Source organism: Stegodyphus dumicola, chromosome 5, assembly GCF_044657685.1.
Source record: "Stegodyphus dumicola isolate Sdum_Otavi_A_Nest chromosome 5, ASM4465768v1".
Lineage (NCBI taxonomy): Eukaryota > Metazoa > Arthropoda > Arachnida > Araneae > Eresidae > Stegodyphus > Stegodyphus dumicola.
The window spans coordinates 150,537,764-150,563,056 of record NC_140772.1 but is presented as its reverse complement, the minus strand read 5'-3'; the positions used below and the strand labels follow the sequence as shown (position 1 = coordinate 150,563,056).

Here is a 25,293-nt window from a genome sequence, read left to right as displayed (position 1 = left end):
TCGTTATTTATTCATCCTGTCATTTAATTTTAGTTTCACATTTCTGTTTTGTTAAACCGCCGGGTCGGCGTAGTTTGTGAGCGTCAAGTGAACGCAGCTGAATTTCTAAAGTGGAATAAAAAGGGATTTAAACCCTTCTTACGAGTTTGTGTAATTTACAGTTCATAGCAGTCACTACCACTGTTGCTGACAAGTTGGGGCCTCGCAACACTATAACACATTACCATTATATTCTACAAACTACTTATCAACCATATTTATTCGATGCATGGCAGTATTATCCTCTTGAAGTTGATTGAGTAGGAGGGAAAATATCACCATGAGATGAAAATTAGGCTTATGACATAAATGTAGCAATCAGAATTCATTGTTCTTTCCAATAACAACAAACTGACCTAAAGCCTACAGCCCAAACACTTTTACAGAACTAAAATGCCTTTCAAAGTTGAAAACAAAACACTCTAGCGTTTTCTTCGACTAGAGTAATACGAGTAGACTCGTACATAGTCGCCCTTTTGTAGTTAAATGAGTAAGCATGGATTCCTTAGATAATATAATATTTAAATTTAAAAAATCTAATTATATATTGCTTAGTATGCCTTAATAAGCTTAAACAAAATTCTCTATACCTTTAAACGCAGAATTCGCGGAAATGCTCAAGAACAAATTTACTGATTCAGCACAATATTACCAAAGGAAATTTAAGATTTTTTTATATAAATTTAAAAAGACATTACAAAACAAAATTATAAAATTAGGCCAAAAAGCAATCTTGGATTGGCATCATCAATTTCATCTAAATCTACTAAATTACATTTTGTATAAAATCTATACCAATCCAACACCCTTCGCAAAGTTTTAAATTTCTTATTATTATATCTCTTATTTATAAAACAATAGTTGCTTATTTTGATATTAATGGTTCCATATTGAATCAAACCATTTTCTTATATATTTATAGATATTTACACAATCCTCTCACAGATAACGTGGAAACTTCCAAAGATTCTCTGAATTATTTTCAAGATTTTCTAGTTGGAATACATATTTAGGAGCAAAACTAAAGGAAATTAACACCGTATTCACCTTTTTCGAATGCCTTGTATAATCCATAAACCCTCCTTAACTGGACAGGGTGATTAAATGTTGATGATAGTTGATCAAAGGGTCGAGTAAAGCATATTTTCCTACGCTTTTTCGCCTCAACTCTCCTTTTAGGAATTTTCACTTGCTCAGCGCTCTCTTCGAATCTATTTAGCGCTCCGATTAATTTTTTAACAATGATACATGCTTTGAATGTAAACTGTAGGTATTGAGATTAAAACTCATGAGAAAATGTAGGTATTTATTGCATTTACATTCAAATTAATAATTAAAACTTATCGTGCAATACAGAAACAGAATGATAACGATTAAAATAGCCCACCAGCGGCCAAGCGGTAAAAGCCTCTGAAGACAGGTGATTCGGTCCTGGGTTTAAATCCCACGGAACAGCCTGGCTGCCTTGTCTTTTTCATGTGTAACGTGGATACAAGCCAATTTTCCTTAAAATGTCCCCACGGGGAATTTCCTTTCTTTCCGTATAGTGCCTAATGGCACAGCAAGTAATTTAATAAAATAAATAAATAAATAAATAAATAAAAATAAAACGTTAAAAAAACTTTTTCAAGCATTTATATAATGAACCTGATAAAATATGCAAGTTTCCTACAGCAACATGCGCATTGGCAGATACTGGAAGAATATCTACTTGAGCGTACTGGAGATCACTGCTAGTACAGACTTGTACTCAATTTTTTTTTTAACTTTAGGATGATTTTTTCCCGCTCCCTTGGAATAAGAAAAATGTAAAGAATCTGCATACAGTTTGAGCTAACATGTGTGCAGGTTCATCAGGTATAACTTTATTTAATTCTTATAAAGAAGCGTGATTGTAATATTTGCATAATAAAGTGAATGTTTAAGTCATTGTTTCAAAAATTATTAAGCAATCGAAATTTCCAAGCATGTTCTGATTGCCATCACTTGCTCCTTAATGCCCCTTTAAAATTCCTCGGACTAGTAATGTCCTCAAAATCTCAGCGACCACGATGAGCAATAACTTCAACATTGGGAAACTATAAACCAATATAACTTTGACATGCAACTCTGAGTGGCTCTAAGCAGGAAGTTTTGCAGAAATGTACTTTTAATAATACTGTATTAAACACTTTCGCCAGCGGCCTGCTTATTCTTTTTCATATAGTAAATTAATATTCGAGTATCCAGTTTTTGTGAGAAGTGTTTTCATCCATTATTACGTTTCATCCAAGATTCGACTGTCATATTAACAAGATCTGACATTGCTCCTGCATTAACATGTGCAGTTTATGCTATTTAACCACAAATGGGCTTGCCAGCCTTTTACCAACAATGACAACCCATTCAAACTTACTGCGGTCCTCTATTCCATTATAACATGCAATATACGGCCAAAGAATCCGTTTTCCTTCCTGCACACAATTGCCAGAAACATCAAAAGTATATCTCCATATTTGGGATTATAAATGTGCCAGTTAGAACCAGTTTACCGCAGTTTATCGGTATTTTTACTGTCCAGAAATTTATTTAAAACACTGCAGATATAAATGTTACATTCAAAACATATCAATCTATCTAAAAATTGCATAAATAAAATATAACATCTACAATATGAATATAATACATAAAATTACATAGTGTGTGTGTAACATTATAAAGCATTCTCTCTCTCCTTTCCGCATGCCTTTGTGATGTAATTGGACGTATAGTTGGCGCGCATTTGAGAAGTCCAAGCTTCAAGTCCCGGAGAGCAGTTTTCACAGGGAGAGCATTTCCTGCACATTTTTCCCGTCTCCTGCCTCAAAAATCCTAATAACTAATTTGCGGTGCGTCAACAAATTTTTAATATATACGTGCATAAATATTTACAACAAAAATATTGAGAAAATTCTTTACGTTTCGTGGACAATTAGATATTCAATTGGTTATGTTCATAAGTGCTTTCAGTTTTACCTTAAAGAACATAAATAAATTACAGCTCCTCAACCTCACGGCACTCATTCACGATGCAAATCAATGATGAATGAAATTTAATATCAGTCCATAGTATAGAACAGTTATTTAAATATAGAACTCAACCTGTGCACATTACAATGATTTTTCCTTTCGAAATAACAAGATATTGACAGAAAAAATTCTAGAACGCTAAGTTCTCGAAATAAAAAGTAAATTTTCAAGCAGTGAGTAAGTTCTCAAAGATATGCATATATATAGAGAGAGAGAGAGAGCTTTTGGGGGTAAGAATATATATAATATTGAGATTGACGTATTGCTATTTAGAATTAAAGAATTAAAAAAATTTGATCAAATGTAATGAAAATTCTAAATAAATTGCATTAAGGTTATCACAGAAGCAAAAACTCCAACACCCCCCCCTAAAAAAATGCATTTACTGTAAGAAATTCTACTTAGCGTCGTATCTGTTGAGTAGAGCATGGATACAGACGTAGGTACCCGAGTAGCACACGACGTTGCAAACTGGTCCGAGAGGTTGCAAAGTGGTCATGGTAACTTTTACGATGTCTTTACAACATTGCGAAGACGCAAATTATATGTTGTTGCATCTTGGCAACTTGTCGACGTCGCTGCAACATCATGATATGACTGCTTTTAGACGTGACCGTTTCAGCAATTTTTTTAGTTCATCAGCATTACTTTTAAAATGAAAAGAGACTAAATCTGTCCTTTCAAGAATCTGAAGTCCGCATAAGATTTACTTTGCAATGTTTCATTACTTTATTTCACCTAAATATATTAATCTAAGGTAGATTCATCTAATGAAATGTAAATTTAATATAAATACTTTTCATTTATTAAATTTAATTAGTACTAAAATTACGTGCTAAATAACTGTTTAAAATTCTGTTAAAATAATTAATACTTAAAATATTTTTTACAAATATTATAGCAAAATATTTAAAAATGAAACTAATCGATAAAGTAAGTTATTAAGTTGTGCATTTCATATACTTTAAAAAATCATATCTCCAAAATCAATGCAAATCACATGTTAGCAATTATTTCACTGCTGAAATGGTATTTCTTATTCTTGAAGTATTTAAAAAGTCTTCTGTATTTCTTTTCTTGAAGTAAGGACGAATTCACGGCTGTCCAATATAATGGCGAAAAATTCATCGAAGGAGAAGCAGATCTGTACATTATTTACTGCATGCTTACATAAACGAACATCTCGAGATTTGCACGCTTTGGCTAGCTGCCAAATTCGAACAACTGCGCAATTAATTCAGATTCTAGTAGTTCTTTCAGGCGTTTAAAGAGACTTACTTCATGTTTGAAACTGAATCAAGCAATGACTGATATAAATAATATTGCCTATATTAAAAGTAAATGTAATGCACTGTCAATCAAAGAACGCATTGTGAATCTTCTCATTATTCTGTATCTACTCACTTCAACTGCCTTCAGCGAGTGAAATTATCGTGAGAATGCTGAATTTGTGCTTATTTTGTGCGAGAATATCTGCTCTACAAGAAATGCTACAATGCTAATCGTGAATCTAGTGTTTGTGAAATAGTGTCTCTATGGTCTATAGTGGTCTGTGAAATATAGTGTTTGTGAAATAGTGACTCTGTGGTAAGTGAAATAGTACCTTTGTGGAAATAGTGTCTGTCTCCAATCACTGTGGTTCCAGGGGTGCAATATTTGGAAAAACTTACTAGCTTTGTACTTCGGTTATATGTCCTAAGTGCTATATCGCATATCATTCATATTAATCAATTATTGTGTTCATATTGAAAAGTTGGCTTTTAGAATTAATTCATATAAAACCAAAAATAACATACAATGGTAAGCCACTTTCTGGTTTTGCTGAAAATGCAATCAATACAGAAGCAACAACAATTCAAGCTGTTATGGTATGTTCATGATTTTCAAAATACAAAGAAATTATTGGACTGGTACCAATACTTAATATGACTGCTGAAGATGAATTAGATATATGTACAATATAAGCAATTAGTTAATTAGAATAGAAGAGAAATGTGACAATCAAAATCGCAATAACAACCTTGTATTTAGCATACATATATTAAAACACTCAATCGATTTCAAGGGCAGCTAAAGGTCCCTCCTCATCAGGAGACCGAAATTACTAGAAAGAGAAAAAAGAAGAAAAATAAAGCATCGGCAAAGGAGTCTCAGAAACACTTGCTCGTTATCAGCACTGCACGTGGCCATAACAGGATTTTGAATCAGAGTTACACTGGCCACCTACTTTTACTAAGCCAGGCTAGCTGATCAAACATATAAGCACATATATTAAAACGAAAAAAAAAATCAGTGATGTCGAAAAATAGGGAACGAGGGGCAACTGCACCTTCACACACCAAGTCTGAACCTTGAATAAAAAAATTAATTAAATAAAATAATATGTTAAATAAATTAATTAATTATTTAAATTAATAATAATGCACATTCTATAGTATATTGTCTTTTGTACAGTATGCAGAAAAGGTTAATGATTTTAAACAGTGTATGAAATGTATGATTGAAAAACTAGTGTTAAGGAAACATTAGCATTTCTATGAAATATTGTAATCTATAATTATGTGATATTTAACTGTGTAATATTAAAAAACACTAAGTATTTTTTATTGATTGCAAATTGCAGTTTTATTACTTTTCGTTTGGTATTGTGATATTTAATTGTGTAATATTAAAAAACACTAAGTATTTTTTATTGATTGCAAATTGCAGTTTTATTACTTTTCGTTTGGTATCTATTCTTCCAAACATTGTGTAATTTGTGTTTTTTTTAATATTGCCCTTATGTATGTTTATTAGAGTATCTCAATAAATGAATGTTAGAAATCAGGTTTTATTTTTTATTAAATTTAAAGTATATTTTATTTTCTTCACTTACTTTTTATGTACTTCTGATAACAAAGAAATTCATAATAAATAGAAACAAAAAGTTTTATCGTGTGCTATTTAACGAAGAGCTTACTTTAACGTACTGAGCTCACTATCGTATACTATATTATTTCAATTATTCCTGTACAATAACAAAAAGGAAAGTTATTGATTAGAAAAACTGCATGAAATAATCATTGTAATCTACCACTATTCTAAAATGTAGAAACTAAAAATAAGTAAATACATTAACATACGATCGAAAGAAATGGTGTTAAGAAACATCAGCATTACTGGTAAATACTGCAATCCACAATTATTGCACTTTTAATTGCTTACTATTTAAAAAACACAAATACTTTTTATTAATTGGAAATTTTAGTTCTGTTACCTTGCTTCTGCTATTTATACTTTCAAACACTACTAGTTCATGTTTTTTCTTAAATAGTGCTGTTATGTATGTTGTTTGTTAGGTTTATTATTTCATTTTATATATGAATATGGGAAGTTATTAGATTTAGGTATATTTTTTATCACATTTATTAACTACTTTATACTGTCTTTCATTTGCATATCTTGGAGATATAGAAGTTAATGGTTATATTTTTTACTGTGAAACGCGAATAAATTTATACTTGAGTTCAGGTAAAAAACTGATTATGTTACCTTAAGAACCACTTCCTAATTTATCATGACAAGGGCAATTTTCAATGTCTCTGAGATTTAACAGAAATAAATGTGATAATGCTGTTATCAGAAATGCTCTTTCTTTACCCACATATATATCTTTACTTTAATTTATGTCTAATTGAGTTGTATTTACTTAAAACCTACTATTAATGTTATATATTTATAATAAACATTTTCATAATTATTCTCACTTAAGGGAAAAAATGATGAAATCTTAAATAATCGTAATTTAGAATTTAAGTTATTTAAAAAATATAGTTTAAAGTACTGAAAATAATTAAAGCTATTATTAACTATGCATATTTAGTCTAAAGAGAAATTTAAAAACTTTAAAGTACTGAAAATAATAAAGCTATTATTAATTATGCATATTTAGTCTAAAGAGAAAAAATTGTATTATCTTCTGGTTTTCAGGAAATGATAAAATATTTAAACTTTAGATAAATACAAAGAATACAAAATTTTAAAAAAGAAGAAAATTATATTAATTATTAAGCTTATTTTTCTGCATAAATCAATATGTAACACAAGGACATAATAACGACATTTTCACAACTGTTGCAAAAAACGTGGAATTTTGCGAACATTTAGGCGTCTTTAAGATATCGTGATACGATGCTTTCACAACCAAAATATCACCTGCGAAAGACGCGATAACGACGTCAATGCGACAAAAACCTCATCTGCAAAGACGTCTTTGCAACGGTTGCAAAACAGTGGACGTTCGCGGACATCTGGGCATCTTAAAGACGACATATTGCAACGTTTTTGCAACGACATCCGCGAACGACGTTGCAGTGCTACTTGGGTAAATATAAATAAGCAAAAATTATTGAACTAAATTTATGGCTGCTAAAAAAATTCTTTTTTTTAGCTAACTGTGATAACAAGGCTGCCCTCTGGTGAGTAGCCAGAGAAATACCTCAGTACAAGCCAAGCCTCCCATTTGATAGATTGTATCAGACCCTTGCTCTGTAATTTTCTTAAAGTTGAATGTAATGTCCGTGTGTAACTTAAACCTGTTAATAAATACTTGTTATACTATACAGGACTCTTCTATGACCCTATCTAAAACGATCCTTTTACAAAGTGACGCCCAACATTAATGTTTAGCTTTAAGAATTTTCCTTGGCTTTTGCTCACTTTCTTTTTCAGAAACAGTACTTGCAGCCACACCCGCTGGATCTAACTCCTAAAACTTTAGGAAAGGAAATACCTCGCCCGTCAGGTATGAGTTTTTTTTTTTTTTTTTTTTTTTTTTTTTTTTTTTTTGGTAAGTGCCACTCCGATGGCCTATCAGCAACAAATAGTTGTCGTTAATGATATGATTTGTTTTGCATTTAAACACTAAGGTTCTATAATGTGTTAACCCTTAATGTTGAAAACGTGAAAATACTTAAATATGAAAACGAAAAAGTACTTTACTGCGTTCTTAAAGAATATATGTATATCTTTTGTGAGTATTGTATCATTTTGAAGTGATTAAGAAATTCTTTCATTTTGTTTACACATGAGTGTTCTAGAAATGCATAATCATAATATTCAGTTTTGTTTGGAAATGGTAAATGTAGTAAAACATAAAAAGGTATAATATATTCAAAGCGAGGCATTTTAAGAAGAGTAAATATTCTATATCAGAAATTGTTATTATAATATGCTGAATGTATTCAATCTTATAAACGTAGTTTCTATTTGAGCTTAACTTGACGAACCAGTGACTCAATGACATGTTTATTACCCTGTTGCCTCCCTAACGGTTTTATTTATTGATATTTTTTTTCTTCCATTTCCGCTTACATTGCTGAAAATTGTTTATATTTGATGATTTAAGCCTAAGATTCTTTCTGGTGAAATGTTACTTACTGATATATATGCGTTTCAGATGTGCGTAATTCTTTTAGTTTCATAAGTGTATTGCTATCCATGAATGTTTTATTTTATTCTTTGACAAATAATTAACGGAAAAGGATTTTATCAATGTTATTCAAACTGCGCTATTTATAAGCCCTGTAAAATGTTTTATTTTAAGGATGAGAGTCTTTTTACATATTATTTTGACACTGTGTTACTTTTGATATAACTAACTTTAGTATAGTGCTATTCTATGGTAAAATTATTACAAATCTTTTCTGGGTAAGGTGACCTCATTAAAACCTTCTAGTTAGCGCCACAATAAAGTGTTTTCTTCATCGAAGAATTTATTTTAAGTGAAACACGTCATTTTGTCGTTTTTTTGCTAAAGGACGTAAACAAGATATGTGTGTTCTAGCAAACGAACTTGGTGTGAATGTTACGGAACAGATGACAATAGTTGATATTAAGGATGCCATTTTAACGAGTAAGGGATATAATGAAGAGTTCACTAAAGATCTATATTTTAGCATTATTGCGGAACGAAAAGAAATACAGGAACGTGAATTTAACGAAAGAATACAGCGTGAGGAACGCGAATATAACGAAAGGAAAAGAGATAGAAGAACGCAAGCACGAGCTTGAGAAATTGAAAATACAAGTAGCTAGTTCAGGTGCTAGTCATGATTCCGTACCTGCTTCGAAACTCACTGACACGGATATCCCTAAGTTACAATTACAAACTTTAATTCCTCACTTTAATCCAAAAAGTAATGACATGAGCCTTTTTCTGACTCTATTTGAAAAGCAGCTAACAATTTTGAACATACCTCAAAGGAAATGGATAGTTTATCTCTTAGGTTTGTTACCTAATGATGTTGCAAAATTGATTGCAAAGGAATCTGCTGGTGATGCACAAGATTATGGCAACATTAAACAAATTCTCTTAAAGCGTTTTAAATTGAGTGCTGAAAAGTTTCGACAGTTATTTTCGCAACATCGCAAAAGTCCTGATAGAATCTCCGATTTGAGAAATTTCTTTGATGGCTAGATTGGCGAATAAAAGTCAATACTTTTGAGAAATTAAAGGATTTGATGATATCAGACCAAATTAAAAGACGGTCCCCTTCTGAGTATAGAGAGCATTTTGTGGATCATTGGTCCGAGTGAACTGATCCGCTTCAACTGGCTGATAAATTAGATTTATATGAAGAAGCTAAAAACATCACGAGTAGAAACGTCAGTAATAACACTCCAAAGCCGTCTCATCGTAGTGGTCCTAAAAATTATAAAAATAACCCTCAATTTCTTAAAAACTCAGCGACAAGGAATTCTGGCATGAGAGGATCGACCAATTGTTAGTTGTTATGGTTGTAGAAAATCAAGCGTCGTTAAGGCTAAGTGTCCAACCTGCTCTCCTTCTTTAAGTAAAGAATCAGCCGACTTCAAAGCAATAAACTCAAAGTGTCTGTAGAGACACCTCACACGACTCTTTTAAGAGTAAAAATCAATGAATTTACGGGAAGTGTCTGTGCTGATACTGGCGCTACTCACACTATAGCGGAAGAAACATTATATAATCTCTTGAAAGAACAAGGATCAGAATCTAAGAAAAATCTACTATGAAGATCACTCTAGCGGACGGTATTCAAAGGAACGAAGATGTTCACATAACCCAGGTAGACATTCACATTGAAGGAAGATCATTCCGAATAACTTTATTTGCGCTTCCGTCAGCAAAGGGTAACAGGACACTTTTAGGATCGGATTTTCTTAGAAGCGCTGGATTTGTTTTAGATCTACAAAATCATTGGTGGTTTTACCACGATAATCCGCAACAAACATTTAAGTTGATGATGATTCTAAACCCAATGATCGGACCGAATGTGCGTCGGAAGTTGACACTGTACTGTTAAGAGAATGTGAAGGACAACATCTATCGGCTCATCAAAGATCGCAATTAAATGAACTATTGAGTCAATAATATTCAACTATTTTCCAACCAGGGGCAGAAGCAACACCTTTCACAGAACATCGAATTAAAACTGGAAACCATCCCCCAATAGCTGTACCCTGGTCAGAAAGAAATCTTAAAGCAAGAAATTGATAAGCTCTTATCCGAAGGAATAATTGAAGAATGCGAATCCCCTAATGCATCTCCAGTTGTTTTAATACCGAAACCTAATGGAACAGTACGCCTCTGCATAGATTACAGGAAAATGAACGCGATTACAGTTCCAGATTCCTACCCACTTCCGAAAATGGATGACCTGTTACATGAGGCAAAACCTACCCCTTTCATGTCAACCCTTGATCTTCGTGCAGGTTATCACCAAGTGAAGGTTCATACTGATGATCAAGACAAGAAAGCATTTGTATGTCCCTTCGGAACATATCGTTTCTTACGAATGCCCTTTGGTCTTCGGAATGCCCCATCAACATTCCAGAGATTGATAGACCGTTTTCGCAATGGACTTGAGGGCATCTTAACCCTTAACCCTCACCTATCTGTACGACATAATCGTGTTGTCAGAACACCTTTCCGATCTCAAAGCTGTTTTCGAAAGGCTTTTGCTCTTCAAACTGCACGCAAACAGAGAGAAGTGCCATTTCGCTTCTTCTCGTGTGAAATATTTGGGATTTTGGATCACACAAAAAGGAATCGAAGTTGATCCAGAAAAAGTTTTCTCTATCCAGAGAATTCCACATCCCAAAAACATCAAGGAACTCTAATCTTTCCTTCAAACGTGTTCTTGGTTTAGACGATATATACAAAACTTCGCGGAAATATCGCGATCTCTTAGTGATTTGACAAAGAAGAAAGTCCAATGGGAATGGGGTTTCAACCAGCAAAGAGCATTTGAAACTCTAAAAAACTGCCTCATAACACCTCCTGTGTTAAAGCAAGCAAATGGAACTCAACCGTATATTCTTCGAACAGATGCAAGCAATTATGCTCTTGGAGCGGTTTTACTTCAAGGGGAAGGGTCTAAAGAACACCCTATCAAATATGCCAGCCGACTGCTTTCTCCGGCTGAGCGAAACTATTCGACGACTGAACGAAAAGCCCTCGCTGTAGTCTGGGCCCTGAAGAAATTTCGTGGTTACGTCGAAGGATCAGAAGTAACTATAGCATCCGATCATCAACCTTTAAAATGGCTTTTGAACCTTAAGTCTCCAACCGGAAGACTTGCTAGATGGGCGCTTGAAATTCAGTCTTTCAACCTGAAAGTACAATACATTCCTGGAAAGGCAAACGTCATCGCTGACATGCTGTCCCGTCCAAGCTCTGAACATAAAGTTTCACTTTGCGAGATTTCAAATATATCTGTAGTGGACATGCCCACAAGAAATCCAAAAGACATGCGGGAATCTCAACCTAAAGATGAAAACTTAAAAAAGATTCTAGAACGTTTCGAATCCACTCAGAAAACTGAAAAGTGTGCCTAATGGACTGAACGGGGATTCTTAATGAATCAAGGTGTTCTGTACCGATATGTCCCTGCCTCTGATTCAGAAAAGGCCCAGTTAGTAATTCCTACTGCCGAGCGTGAATCCATCATGCGAAAGCACCATGATGACCCAATGGCTGGACATTATGGAGGGGTGGGAACATTCCAAAGAATTGCCAGACGCTATTATTGGACTGGTATGAAAAATATATATCCGACTATGTGAAAAGCTGTCCTGAATGCAACCGCTACAAGGCTACCAACCAAAAGCCAGCTGGACTGCTAAGAACTCCTGTCTATTCTCAACGTTTTGAGATCATATCTATTGATTTGTTTGAGCCACTGCCAAAACCTGACACTGGAAAACAATGGATATTCATTGTCGAAGACTGTGCTACGCGATGGATTGAATTATTTCCTCTTGCTCAAGCTACAGCACGCGACTGCACCATAACCCTCATTGAAGAAGTATTCATGCGGCATGGTATACCACAAAGAATCATCAGCGATAACGGTACCCAGTTTATCAGTGCAGTCATGCAACAAGTTTGCTGTACATTAAATATTAATCAAAACTTGATACCAGTTTACTTTCCTCAATCAAATCACGTAGAACGAAAAAATAGAGACTTAAAAACCTCGTCTTGCAATCCTAGTAGGATATGCGTATGACAATTGGCATTCAAATTTCCCAGTTATTCGCTTCGCTATGAATACGGCTGTCTGTGACACTACAGGCCATACACCAACATTCCTAATGATTGGAAAAGAGCTGAGGACTGTCGACGACGTTGTTCACAATTTCAAAGCTGTGGTTGAAAATAACTTTGTTCCTGAAATCACCCATTATCTTAAACGATTCGCAACTATTACAAAGGACATACGAGAGCGTATCGAAATAAAGCAATATCAACGTAAAAAGCAATATGATAAAGGAAGGCGACAAGTGTTTTATTCACCAAGTGATAAGGCATGGGTCAATTTACATTCTGTTAGCAATGCAAAAAACAAAAAGACTTCATACCAAAGCGTGACGGTCCATACTTGGTAATGACACAGAAATCACCTACTTCCTATGTCATTTCAAAACCATCTGAACGCTTAGGAACGTACCATACGTCTGCGCTACCTTTCAAAGACTCGTCCACCTCTCCCATTCTTCCGCTCAGGAAGAGAGGTAGGCCGCCAAAAGTTACTTTGCATTCCCGAAATAATCAAGAACTTGTGGTTCCAAATAGTGCTTCAAAGAGAGGCCAGGAAAAAAAAAAATGAGACTAGAGACAATGTTACAAGAGCTCCCAAATCCTCCAGTTCTGTCTCCTTGCCGGGACGTCGGCGGAGCCAGAGGGGGAGTTTGTAACCAATCCTTTAACATAAACTGTTGGACTAACTGTGACAACAAGGCTGCCCTCTGGTGAGTAGCCAGAGAAGTACTTCAGTAAAAGCCAAGCGTCCACCTGATAGATTGTATCAGACTCCTGCTCTGTAATTTTCTTAAAGTTAAATGTAACGTTCGTGTGTAACTAGATTGTATCAGACCCCTGCTCTGTAATTTTCTTAAAGTTAAATGTAATGTTCGTGTGTAACTTAAACCTGTTAATAAATACTTGTTACACTATACAGAACTCTTCTATGACCCTATCTAAAATGACCCCTTTACATATTTATTTAACCTTCCCTCATTAAAATCTCGCTACCTGAATGGAATTCCATGACATTTTCAACTTATAAATACAGGGGGAAAAAATCTGATGTGTACACCACATGACTTCCTTGTACGGAATATTAAATTATGCGCATTTTTTTCTTGAATTTCATTTAAATTGATTGGATTGAATTAAATCTACTTCGCCGACAGCGCATAAACCACAATAGAATAAATGCACTCTTTAAAATTCACTATATTTGATTACTATAAGGATACTCTGAATGCACAAAATTTATATCATTTGAAGAATTATCTTATTGTTTCCACATGTTTTATTCAAATACTATAATAAAACTAGAACGATGTATGAAAGAAATTAAGCAAACAAAACAGAAAAGAAACAGTTTTTCACAGACGATTTAGTATTTTTTATTCAATTAATTCAGTTCTCACTTCGCGACAAGGAAAAATACATAAAAACTCAAACTATCTGTATTAAAAATTACAAAATAAATCTTAAACGCATATTTCCTCGAAAAAATTTCAGAATGGATTAAGCATGATTTAATTCGCAATAATAAATGAAGGAGTTATTTTTGTTGTTGCGAAGCTTAGTCTCTCTAGATTGGCAACAAATCTACAATTCTGCTGTTTCAAATGTAAACAAATATGTCCGCCATGTTATTTAAAACTTAAACGCACTTAAACAGCTTTTAAATTGTTGATAATTGTACAAATATTGCTTCCAGAATTACGAAATGCATAAAAACCTTAACCGGAAGATAAGAACAACATAATTCAATCATTTTTAAAGCAAAAAATGTACAATTTACAAACATATAAAAGTAAAGAAACTGAGATCACTGTGCCGAGTAACAAAGTGGATATATATATAAATATAGTATTTATATACGTTTGGTGCGGCCGATTGCAACCAAAATACGAGGTGCACATCTACATGTTATAGCAGTTCTATATACAAAATTTCAACGTTCTGAGGCTATTCGTTTTCGAGTTATGCGAGATACGTACACACGTACGTACATACGTTCGTACAGACGCCACAAAAAATTCTCTTCAGAATTAATTTTAAAGCAGTTTTATAATTTTTTTGGAGGAAACGAGTCTTTTATTCTGTCCTTACGTACAGATATCACGCAAAAACATCGTTAAATTGCATTCGATAGCGGTCAAAATGGATATTTTCGTTGAAATATGCTGCCTGAAACTTTTCGCGATTACAATACTTCCTTTTTACTTTGTACAAGGGAGTAAAAGCATTCAAACAAACTATCAGGTATGCTAAAAGCATTTTTTCAAGCAACATATTGAATTTGAGATAGAAGTGACATACCAACGCAAACTTCCTACAGCCAAAATTGCTTCTCTTTTATTTCCTGTCAGTTTATAATCAAGCAATCCATACTTGTCAAAAACTGTAGTAAGCTAAAAAAAAAAAAAGGGGGGGAAGTTATTAAAAATGAACAATTATTCAAAGTAACAAATTAAGTCAATTTCTTACAATATTCGTAGAAAATTCATAACCAATAATTCATACAGAACATTCGCTAATATTTTATACCGGCACAAAAGGGATACATGCTACCATGAATTTATCAGCACGCAGAAGAGATTTTAAGCCGAACTTATAAAGAAATCATTCGATAGTTGGTTAAGTTGTTATGGCAAAGTACACAAGTGCTATCTGCCATGGAAAGGATACTTTTGTGTGAGACTGTTGTCTCATATAAACCGATTCCTGTTTACATAAAAAGTGGAGAAACTTCCCCTTCCTCCCCCAAAAAACTATACATCTAGACGGTTTGCAGGGAACTAAACTCAGAACGAATTATCAATATTTAGTTGCTTTATCCATTGAACAACAATTCAGTCTATTCCATAATTCTAAAAAAAAATATTTGGAGGAAGTACGCTGAGGTTTTACATGAAAAACAAAGGCAGTTGTGTCAACAAATGCCAAAGTCTACGGCAAAATACTTTCGGAGATAATAGTAGCATTTTGCTACTATTATCTCCGATTATTATTATTACTACTATTATCTCCGATTATTATTATTTACTACAATCGCGTTTTGGGAAAGAAGACCTTCTTATAGATACACAAGATTCGTTTCTTGAAGTACATAACAGTCCACCAGTTGCTTAACAAAAATATCCCGTATAGCTATTCTTGAACTATATTCTGATGAAAACTTATTTACTTTGGAGCGAGATCATGCACAGCAGCCGAAATCTTGTAACTTTAGCTTAGTGCCATATGTGCATGTTCAAAAGCTCATTCTTAGGAACATCTAGAGGAACAGTAAAAATAAAACAACAGAACTCTGCAGAGGAACGCATTTAAATTATATCCTGGCAGTGAAGATACTTCTAAGCTATTTTGCATATTCCTTTTCTATCTGAATTTATAGCTAGACGGAACATAATTCAATGTCATAGCTGTTAACTTTGAAATACGAAAAGGTGAGAAATTCCCTTACGAAAATTGGGAGAATAATTCCAGAAGGTTAAAGTGCTATGAAGGTACACCATTTCAAAAGAATTGTAAATTGACTTAAATTTACTTTATAATGCATGATTCAAGTTACTGAATTATTTATAACATGTTTTGATGTAAAATACATTAATACTTAATTAGATATTCAAAATTTTATGTTCTTCGGCTAATTTCATTATGGAATTTTCTTATGCTTTCATACCGAGACAATTCGGAGCAAAGAAGTAAAGCTTTTATTTATTAAAATATTTTTAATGTGATTGAAATAAAATTAATAATTAACGTAATTGTTGGATAAATTTAGTTATGTATAATATATTGATGTCAAAGAAAACTAAATACAAATATTAACCGATATTAATTGAATGCAGAAAATTCTTCAAAGAAGGTTCTACAGATGTTTACAGTTAATAAATAAAGGTAACACACAAAATGTAAAAAAAAAGCCAATTGAACAATATTTTGACTCTAATATTTTTGTTTATATTTTTCTAACTGCAGCTTCTGAGTAACATTGCACAAGCTTCAAGCAGATGTAATCGTTTTCTTTATAGGTTTTTTTTATTCATTATCTATTGATATTATTATTATCTATGTTTTGTAAAAGTTTATGTTTCAGAGAATGGCAACATACTTTGATGTTGTTCTTTTTAGAGAGTTGGTGTAACTTTTGTTTTCCTCATTTTGAGAGTATGAGTAAAGGAATTATTTAATTATTGTAAAGTCATAAATAACTAAAGAGATATAGATAGTTATTTCCGAGTAATAAATAGTTCTTGAGGTAACAAATTTGGTGAGAATTTTTGAACATTTGGCGTCCGCTGACTGGACTGTTATCTGTAAGTAGAATTCTTTCGTTTATTTATAACGGATGTTTTGAAGTGCAAACGATCTCAATTTAGGAGATTGTTTTCAAAAGCTTTAAATGATTTTGAGAAGCATGAAAATGATTTATCTTTAGACGGAAAAATTTCGAAACTTAAATTAATTGAGGACAAAGCAAAACCTATGATTGAAATAGAACAGACTTATAGAGAAGAATTGATTAAAATTGAAAAAGATGAAACTGTGATAAATAACGAGTTTGATGAGTCGAAATGCTATATTGATAAGTGGAGAATGGTAGAAAGTAAATTAGTTTCGCTTTTAGCTGAAAAGGAAAACGGTTTTGTTGTTAATGAAAGCTTAACTCAAAATGCTACTATTCGTTATCCTAAGCTTAAACTTCCGATTTTTGATGGGAATATTAAAAGCTGGTTAGGATTTTGGGGCCAGTTTAAAAAGATCGATAATGATCCCAATTTAGATGATCATGATAAATTTTCATATTTATTGCAGTCTATGGAAAAAGGGTCATCTGCTGAAGAGTTAATCAAAAGCTTTCCGCCCGGTGGCGAAAGTTATAGTAAAGCTTTAGAACAACTACAATCGCGTTTTGGGAAAGAAGACTTTCTTATAGAAGTCTATGTTAGAGATCTACTTTCGTTAGTATTACGAGGGCTATTCAGAAAGTAGATTACGTTTTGGAATAAAAAAATAAACAAAGTATAGGAAACAAATTTTATTATATACAGATGAAAGCCACACTCAAATACTACTTTTCTACATAGTCACCATACAAATTAAGGCATTTATCGTAGCGATGTACGAGCTTGGAAATTCCTTCGTCGAAAAATTCGGCCGCCTGCGCCTTCAACCACTTCGTTACCTCTTCTTGCAGCTGTGCGTCGTCATCAAAACGCTGCATAGCCAGCCACTTCTTCATTGCTGGGAATAGGTGGAAGTCGCTCGGTGCCAGGTCGGGACTGTACGGCGGATGAGGAAACAACTGCCACTTAAAAGATTCAAGAACTTTACGAGTGACATTTGCCGTGTGGGGCCGGGCGTTGTCGTGAATCAACAAGATCTTAGAGCTCAACATTCCTCTGCGCTTGTTTTGAATTGCTCTTCTGAGTTTTTGGAGAGTTTGGCAATACCTTTGAGAGTTTATTGTAGTGCCTCTTTCCAGGAAGTCCACCAAAATTACACCTTTTCTGTCCCAAAAAACAGTCGCCATCATCTTCCTTGCCGACATTGTTTGCATGCATTTCTTGGGTTTTTGGGGAGAACTTGTGTGCCCCCACTGCATTGATTGCAATTTCGTTTCACAGTTCACATGTTTCACCCATGTTTCGTCACCAGTAACGATGCGATCGAGTAAAGAGTCACCATCCTTATGGTAAGCGTCCAAAAAGTTCAACGCTGCAGCCATTCGCTGATTTTTGTGGTCCTCTGTCAAGATTTTTGGAATCCATCTTGCACAAAACTTGTGGTAACCAAGCTTTTCGCTGATGATTTCGTGCAACAAACTTCGCGAAATTTGTGGAAAACTCAAAGAAAGTTCCGTTATTGTGAAATTTCGATTTTCACGGACTTTAGCATCGACTTTTTCGAGAAGTTCGGCGGTCACTATGCTGGGTCTCCCACTTCGATCTTCGTCGTGAACATTGGTTCGGCCATTTTGAAATCTTATGACCCACTGACGCACTCCACCTTCAGTGATAATGTTGTCCCCATACACTTCACGAAGCTGCCGATAGATTTCTATCGGTTTACAGTTTTTTGCAGTCAGAAACCTTATTACTGAGCGCACCTCGCAGGATTTTCAATTAACGCAGACATTTCAAACCGTCACAGTATCTGAACGGAGCACAGCACGAACCTCTCACTAGCACGGCTAGATGCAGACTGAGCTGCGCAACGCTCTGACCCCAAGATGGCCGCGCTAGCCCCGCCACTAGCGGACACAGACGGAAACGTAATCTACTTCCTGGATGGCCCTCGTATTAAAAAACTCTCAGCAGGAATTTTCATTACGAAAACTCTATGATAACTTATAATCGAAACTAAGAGCGTTAGAAGTTCTGGGTGTTGCTAGAGATAAATATGCGGCGATGTTATATCCTCTAGTCGAATCGTCATTGCCGGATGATACATTAAGAGCATGGCAAAGATTCCGAGTTATTAATCGCAGTCAGAGAGAATCTGAAAGTAGTGAGCAAAAAGAGAAAAATGTGTCAACACATCGCATGGATTTAGATGGTTTGCTTTCATTTTTGCTCGATGAAATTGAAGGTGAAGAGAGAGTATCTATAGCTACTCAGTGCTTTACTAAATATCAGACACCTAAGCCTGGGAATGCTAAACACTTTGGTTTCAAAAACCGTGGAGAATTTTCCAAAACACCTTCTGCTTCTACTCTAATAGCAACATCTGAACAAAATTCAACTGGATGTATTTTTTGTGCTAGAAATCATGCATCTGGTGATTGCGTTAAAGCAAGAAAGATGACATCTGAGGAAAGGCAAAAAGCAGTCCTAAATAGTCGCAGTTGTTTTTTATGTTTAGACAGAAAACATGTAATAGCTAAATGTAAAAAACGAACATCGTGTGTGATTTGTGGGAAGAAACACCACATACTTTTATGTAGAAATATCCAAGCTGAATCAAAATCTCCAGTTCCTGTTAGCACGAATAAGAATGAAAATACGGATGCAGTACCTGAACGAGATGAAACCCTCGCCAATTTGGCGAGAACAACAAATGTGTTTTTGCAAACTTTAACGGTTACATTGAAAGGGCGAGATAGAAAGCGCCAGGCCCGTGCTATTATCGATTCAGCTTCACAGAGATCTTATATTTTAAAAAGCACTGCAGATGAAATGAAATTTGAGAGTACATCTAAAGAAAGATTGAGCCATTCATTATTTGGCGGGTCATGTACTGATGTCATAAACCACGATGTTTATACAGTGTTTTTGTTAAAAACGGATGGAACTTATCATTGTAACTTCAAAGCTCTTAGCCAAGATATTATTTGTGGAAGTATACCACCAGTTGCTAATGGCGAGTGGATTCAAGAGCTTAAAGAGAACAATGTATCCGTATGCGACGATAGTAATGGACCAATAGAAATACTTATTGGCGCTGACATTTCAGAGAAGTTGATGACCGGAAGATTTAAATTGCTTACTTCAGGCCTTGCTGCTATAGAAACAAAATTTGGTTGGACTCTTTTCGGGAAAAATGGTATTCGTGAGATCTCGGACAATTCCGCACTGCTTGTCACATCCATGTTGAATAAGGAAATATTGATATCCGATCTATGGTCTCTAGATTCACTTGGAATTCTAGATCCATCAGAGAAGAAAAGTAAACTGGAACTTCAAGAAGATGCAAGAGATCATTTCTTGTCTACTGTAAAGGTGAACGAAGAGGGGCGTTTTCAAGTCAGCTTGCCATGGCTTGATAACCATCTACCGTTAAAAGATAACTATGACTTAGCTGTAAAGAGATTAGCTTCTACAGTAAAACGACTAAAAGCTGAGAAACTTTATGATGCTTATGGAGAAGTTTTTAGTGAATGGGAACAAGAAGGCATCATAGAAGAAGTACCAAAAAGCGAAATTGATGTAACATGCCATTATCTACCACATCGACACGTAGCAAAAGAAAACAGTACTACACGAATCAGGCCAGTGTTTGATGCCTCGGCCAAACAAAAAGGATCTCCTAGTCTCAATGATTGTCTAGAAAAAGGTCAGAACCTTATCGAACTGATTCCTTCAATTCTTCATAGATTCCGAATGAACAGAATAAGAGTTTCTGCAGATATACGAAAATCATTCTTACAAATAAGTCTCAACCCTAAGGATAAAGACTATCTAAGATTCTTATGGTATAGAACTGATGGAAAACGGAAGTATTACAGGCATTGTAGGGTAGTATTTGGAGTTACAAGTAGCCCTTTCTTGCTAGTTTCTGTAATTCACCATCTTCTAGAATCCACTTTGAAACAACTAAATGGAAACCCAAAGTATAAAGTGGATATTATTGAGAAACTGAAGAAGAGCTTTTATGTAGATAATTGTTTAGCGAGTGTGAAAAATGATTTAGAATTGCAACAATTCATACAAGTTGCTTCAGATACTTTAGCTACAAGAAAGCTAGAATTACGTGGTTGGGAATATAGTGATCCAACAGATAATTCTTCTAGTACCACAAATGTAGTAGGAATGATTTGGGAACGATGTGGAGATTACCTTTGCCTTAATATTACTAACATCACCTACAATCTACCAGAAATTTTGTCTAAAAGAGAGATTTTAGCTACTACACACAAAATATTCGACCCTTTAGAAATAGCTTGCCCCGTAACTCTTGTCCCGAAACTTTTACTTCAGCACCTATGGTAAGTTAAGTTATCTTGGGACCAAGAAGTTGATTCAAATTCAAAATCACAATTTTGTAAATGGTTAAATGATTTGCAGTGTCTGGAAAGAATGAGAATACCAAGATGGTTAAACTGTGATCGTGAGATTGAAAATATCTCACTTCATTTCTTCAGTGATGCGAGCAAACTTGCATATTCAGCTGTGGCTTTTGTTCGAGTACAAACAAGAGATTCGGTTCAAGTTCATTTGGTGCAAGCTAAAGCGAGAGTTGCACCCAGCGGAAGGAAAAAGACAACAATAGCTCGATTGGAACTTCTTGGAGCTACAATATGTGCACGTTGTAACGAAAGTTCTAGATCAAAGTCGAATCACTCATAATCCAAAACACGAGATGCATGGCCTGGAGGGTTTTCCATAAATTTTAATTAAGCTTAATATTTACATATATACAATGTTGGGTAAAATGCCTGAATCGAATATTTAAGGCTCAAAAGGCAAGAACTGAATAGTTCCAGCTAAAATCTCAATCGAATTCTATTGCGTAGTGCATCGAAATTCTACCTTCAAGAAGAATATTTTTTCAAGTCACGTGTTCAGAAGGGGAAAGGTCAAGTAAGCCAATAGATGGACTCCTAACGCCATCTCTTGGCGATATCAAAGAATATTCCTTAACACACTCCCCACCTGAACTCTGACAAGAGTTCATCTAACTCAGTTATACATACAATCAAGTACATAAATCACTATTATATAAAAATATTTAAAAATACTAATTAGTCAAACCCTTCAATTCCAATACAGGTTATACACTTCATGTATCAAATAATAAATGTTATAACTAATAAATGAACTAAATTTTAAAATATTTTCCACTTAACTGAACAAACTTAACTAACGATATTCAATTTAATCATTAATAGACAAAAAAGGAAAAAAAGTATAACTAAATCGTTAAAGTTCAAAATATCTAAAGTTCAAGAGGATATAGATGTTGAACAGTACGTTTTAAAGTCCCATTACCAGTTTTTAATTCGAATGATCGGACTTTACCATCACGTCCAGGAATAATTTTTATGATTCTACCAAGTTTCCATAAGAGTTTGTTTTTATTATCTCCTTCGATTAAAACAACATCTCCTACTTTTCGTTCTGGTTGAAGTTGCGGATTCTTCAAGAAATGGGCAGTTCTAAGATCTAATAAATATTGTTGCTTCCATTTCCACCACAACTGTTTTAACAGCAATTCTTGATAACACTTTCTTTTTAACAGCGTTTCTCTTGTCGTTTCGCTACCGATGATTCTAGCAAAGGTCAAAGGATACTTCAAATCAGTTTGTCCAATGTTTAAGAAGTGCATTGGAGTCAACGGTTGCGGCTCGTCATTGTCGTTGTAAACGTAACTTAGAGGTCGTGAATTAAGAACTGACTCCACTTCGACAAGTAGTGTAGACATTTCTTCGAAAGTCAACAATGCTTTTCCTACGATTTTTCTTAAACATTCTTTAACAGATCTAACAAGTCTCTCATAAAACCCTCCCCACCATGGGGCTCGTTCGATTATAAATTTCCAATGGATTCTTTCTTTGGCAATGAAATTCTTGAATTTGTCATCTTTTAAAACTTTTGAAAAATTCTCAAGTTCTTTCTTTGTCCTCTTAAAGGTCTTGGCGTTGTCAGAGTAGATGATTACACGGTTTCCTCTTCTGCTCAAAAATCTGCGAAATGCAAGTAAAAAGGATTCTGTTGACATATCTGATACAAGTTCTAAGTGTACAGCTCGGGTTACTGCATAAACGAACAAAACAATATAGGATTTTCGAATGTCTTTAGAATTCTTTACGTAAACTGGTCCGGCGAAATCAATTCCACAGACTGCAAATGGAGGCGATTCTTGGATTCTATCCTTTGGTAAGGGTGCTGTCATCTGGTCTGCTGGTTTAGCTAAGTATTTTTGGCAAATTATACAACCTTTTAATGCTTTTTTGACTAACTGTCGTCCTTTAGGAATCCAGAAGCGTGATCTGACTTTAGCTAAAGTTGTAGCAATTCCTCCATGCATTATCTTCTCATGTTCTTTGCATACAATCAGAATCGTTAGTCGAGAATTTTTAGGTAAGATTATTGGATGTTTATTATCTAGTGAGAAGTCAGAAAATTCCAGTCTTCCTCTCAACCTCATGATTTCCTTTTCATCAATGTAAGGAAGAAAATTATACAAAGGAGAATTTTTTCCAACTGAATTACCTTCTTTCAGGGATTTATATTCTTCGGCAAAAAACTTCTTTTGCTCTGATCTTATCCAGAAATTTTCTGCTTCTTGTAACTCTTCAGCTGTGAGAGTTCCTTGAATATCGCTAGTTTTTCTTAATTTTCTAATGAAACGTGTTGTGCAAGCAGATTTTGATATGTCGAAAAGATCATCTGCACATTTTTCGATTGTACATTCAAGTTGATGTATATCACCGGATCTCTTTCGGTATTCCAGCTTGTTTTCATCTATTGCTTCTTTAATATCTAATCTTGGCCAAAGTTCGTGAGGGAGTTGAAGCCATTGGGGACCTTGCGTCCAAATGGTCTCATTTATTAACTTGGAAATCTTCGTTCCCCGAGATACGAGATCTGCAGGGTTGTCGACACCTGGGCAATAATGCCAATCTTGAGATGAACTCAATTTTTGTATTTCTTCGACACGATTCCTGACAAAGGGTTTGAAGGCTTCAGGTTGTTTCTGGATCCAAAAATAAGTAATTGTTGAGTCTGTCCAAAAATAGCACAGAATTCTCAATTTCAGTGCTTTCAGAATATTGCTGACTAACTTAACTGATAACAATGCCCCCATTAATTCTAACCTCGGTAAAGTAAGGGATTTTAGTGGGGCTACCCTATTTTTAGAAGAGACAAAGGCCGTTTTGATTTCTTTATTTTCTGTCGTGAAACGTAAATATGCGACTGTACCATAGGCTTTGACACTTGCATCTGAAAAGCAATGTAGTTCGAGATTTTCGACGTTAATGTTCGAGTGCATGAAAAGGTAACGAGAGATGGAGAATCAGCTATTTGAGGTAGCTCTTCACACCACTTTCTCCATTCAGAGGACAAATCTTCAGGTAACGGTTCATCCCAATCTATTTGTGACAACCAAATCTTCTGTATTAAGCACTTTATTCTAACAGTGAAAGGTCCTAAAATTCCAATCGGATCGAATATCCGACCCAACACTTGTAGAAGAAATCGTTTTGTTTCTATTGGTTTAGATGTGAAAGACAATAAGTTCCGAACATCAAAATATAGTAAGTCCTTTGAATTATCCCATGCCATACCTAAGACTTTAAATGGGAAATTTTCTTTATTAAAATCTTCAGGATTTTCATCTGGAACGATACCCTTTTTTACCCACAAATCATGTAATTGTCTCGAGTTACTATGCCATTTGTGAAGCTGCATGCTTGCCTCCTTAAATATTTGGACCGATTCTAGACTCGTAGTTAATGCTTCATTGATCGTTGGTTGGCTTCCAATCACATCATCTACATATACGTTCTCATTCAAAAAGTTAACCGTTGTAGGATAAAGTTTATTATAATTTTTCAGATGATGTTTAATGGTAGCGGCTAATAGAAATGGACTACTATTTATTCCGAATAAAACTCTAGTGAACCTATATATGTCAGGAGAAATGGTTTCATCATTAGGGAAATCGGAAAACAGAAACCTGGTTGAGTCTCGATCTTTTTCATGTATGAGAATCTGTAAAAAGGCTTGTTTTATATCTGCGGTGAAGGCTATTAGATTATACCGAAATCTTAACAATATTTCGAATATTTCAGGGTATAAATTTGGCCCAACATGTAGACAGTCATTTAAAGAAATGGATCCTGGGGCATGCGATGATGCATCATAAACAATACGTAATTTACTTGTAGCTCGATCCTCGCGTATAACTTCCCTATGTGGCAAGTAAAACACGAC

The 25,293-nt window shown here is 34.5% G+C and overlaps 1 protein-coding gene across 3 annotated transcripts in view; it reads right to left on the bottom strand.

Annotated features, from left to right (window-relative positions):
• Positions 1-25,293, bottom strand: part of LOC118201253 (pre-piRNA 3'-exonuclease trimmer-like) — a 189,055-nt gene that overhangs the window by 45,169 nt on the left and 118,593 nt on the right. For all 3 annotated transcript variants that reach the window (XM_085817201.1, XM_085817203.1, XM_085817202.1), the window contains one exon: positions 14,948-15,039. In XM_085817201.1, the coding sequence (XP_085673327.1) occupies positions 14,948-15,039 (92 nt within the window). The remainder of the gene's footprint in view (positions 1-14,947; positions 15,040-25,293) is intronic.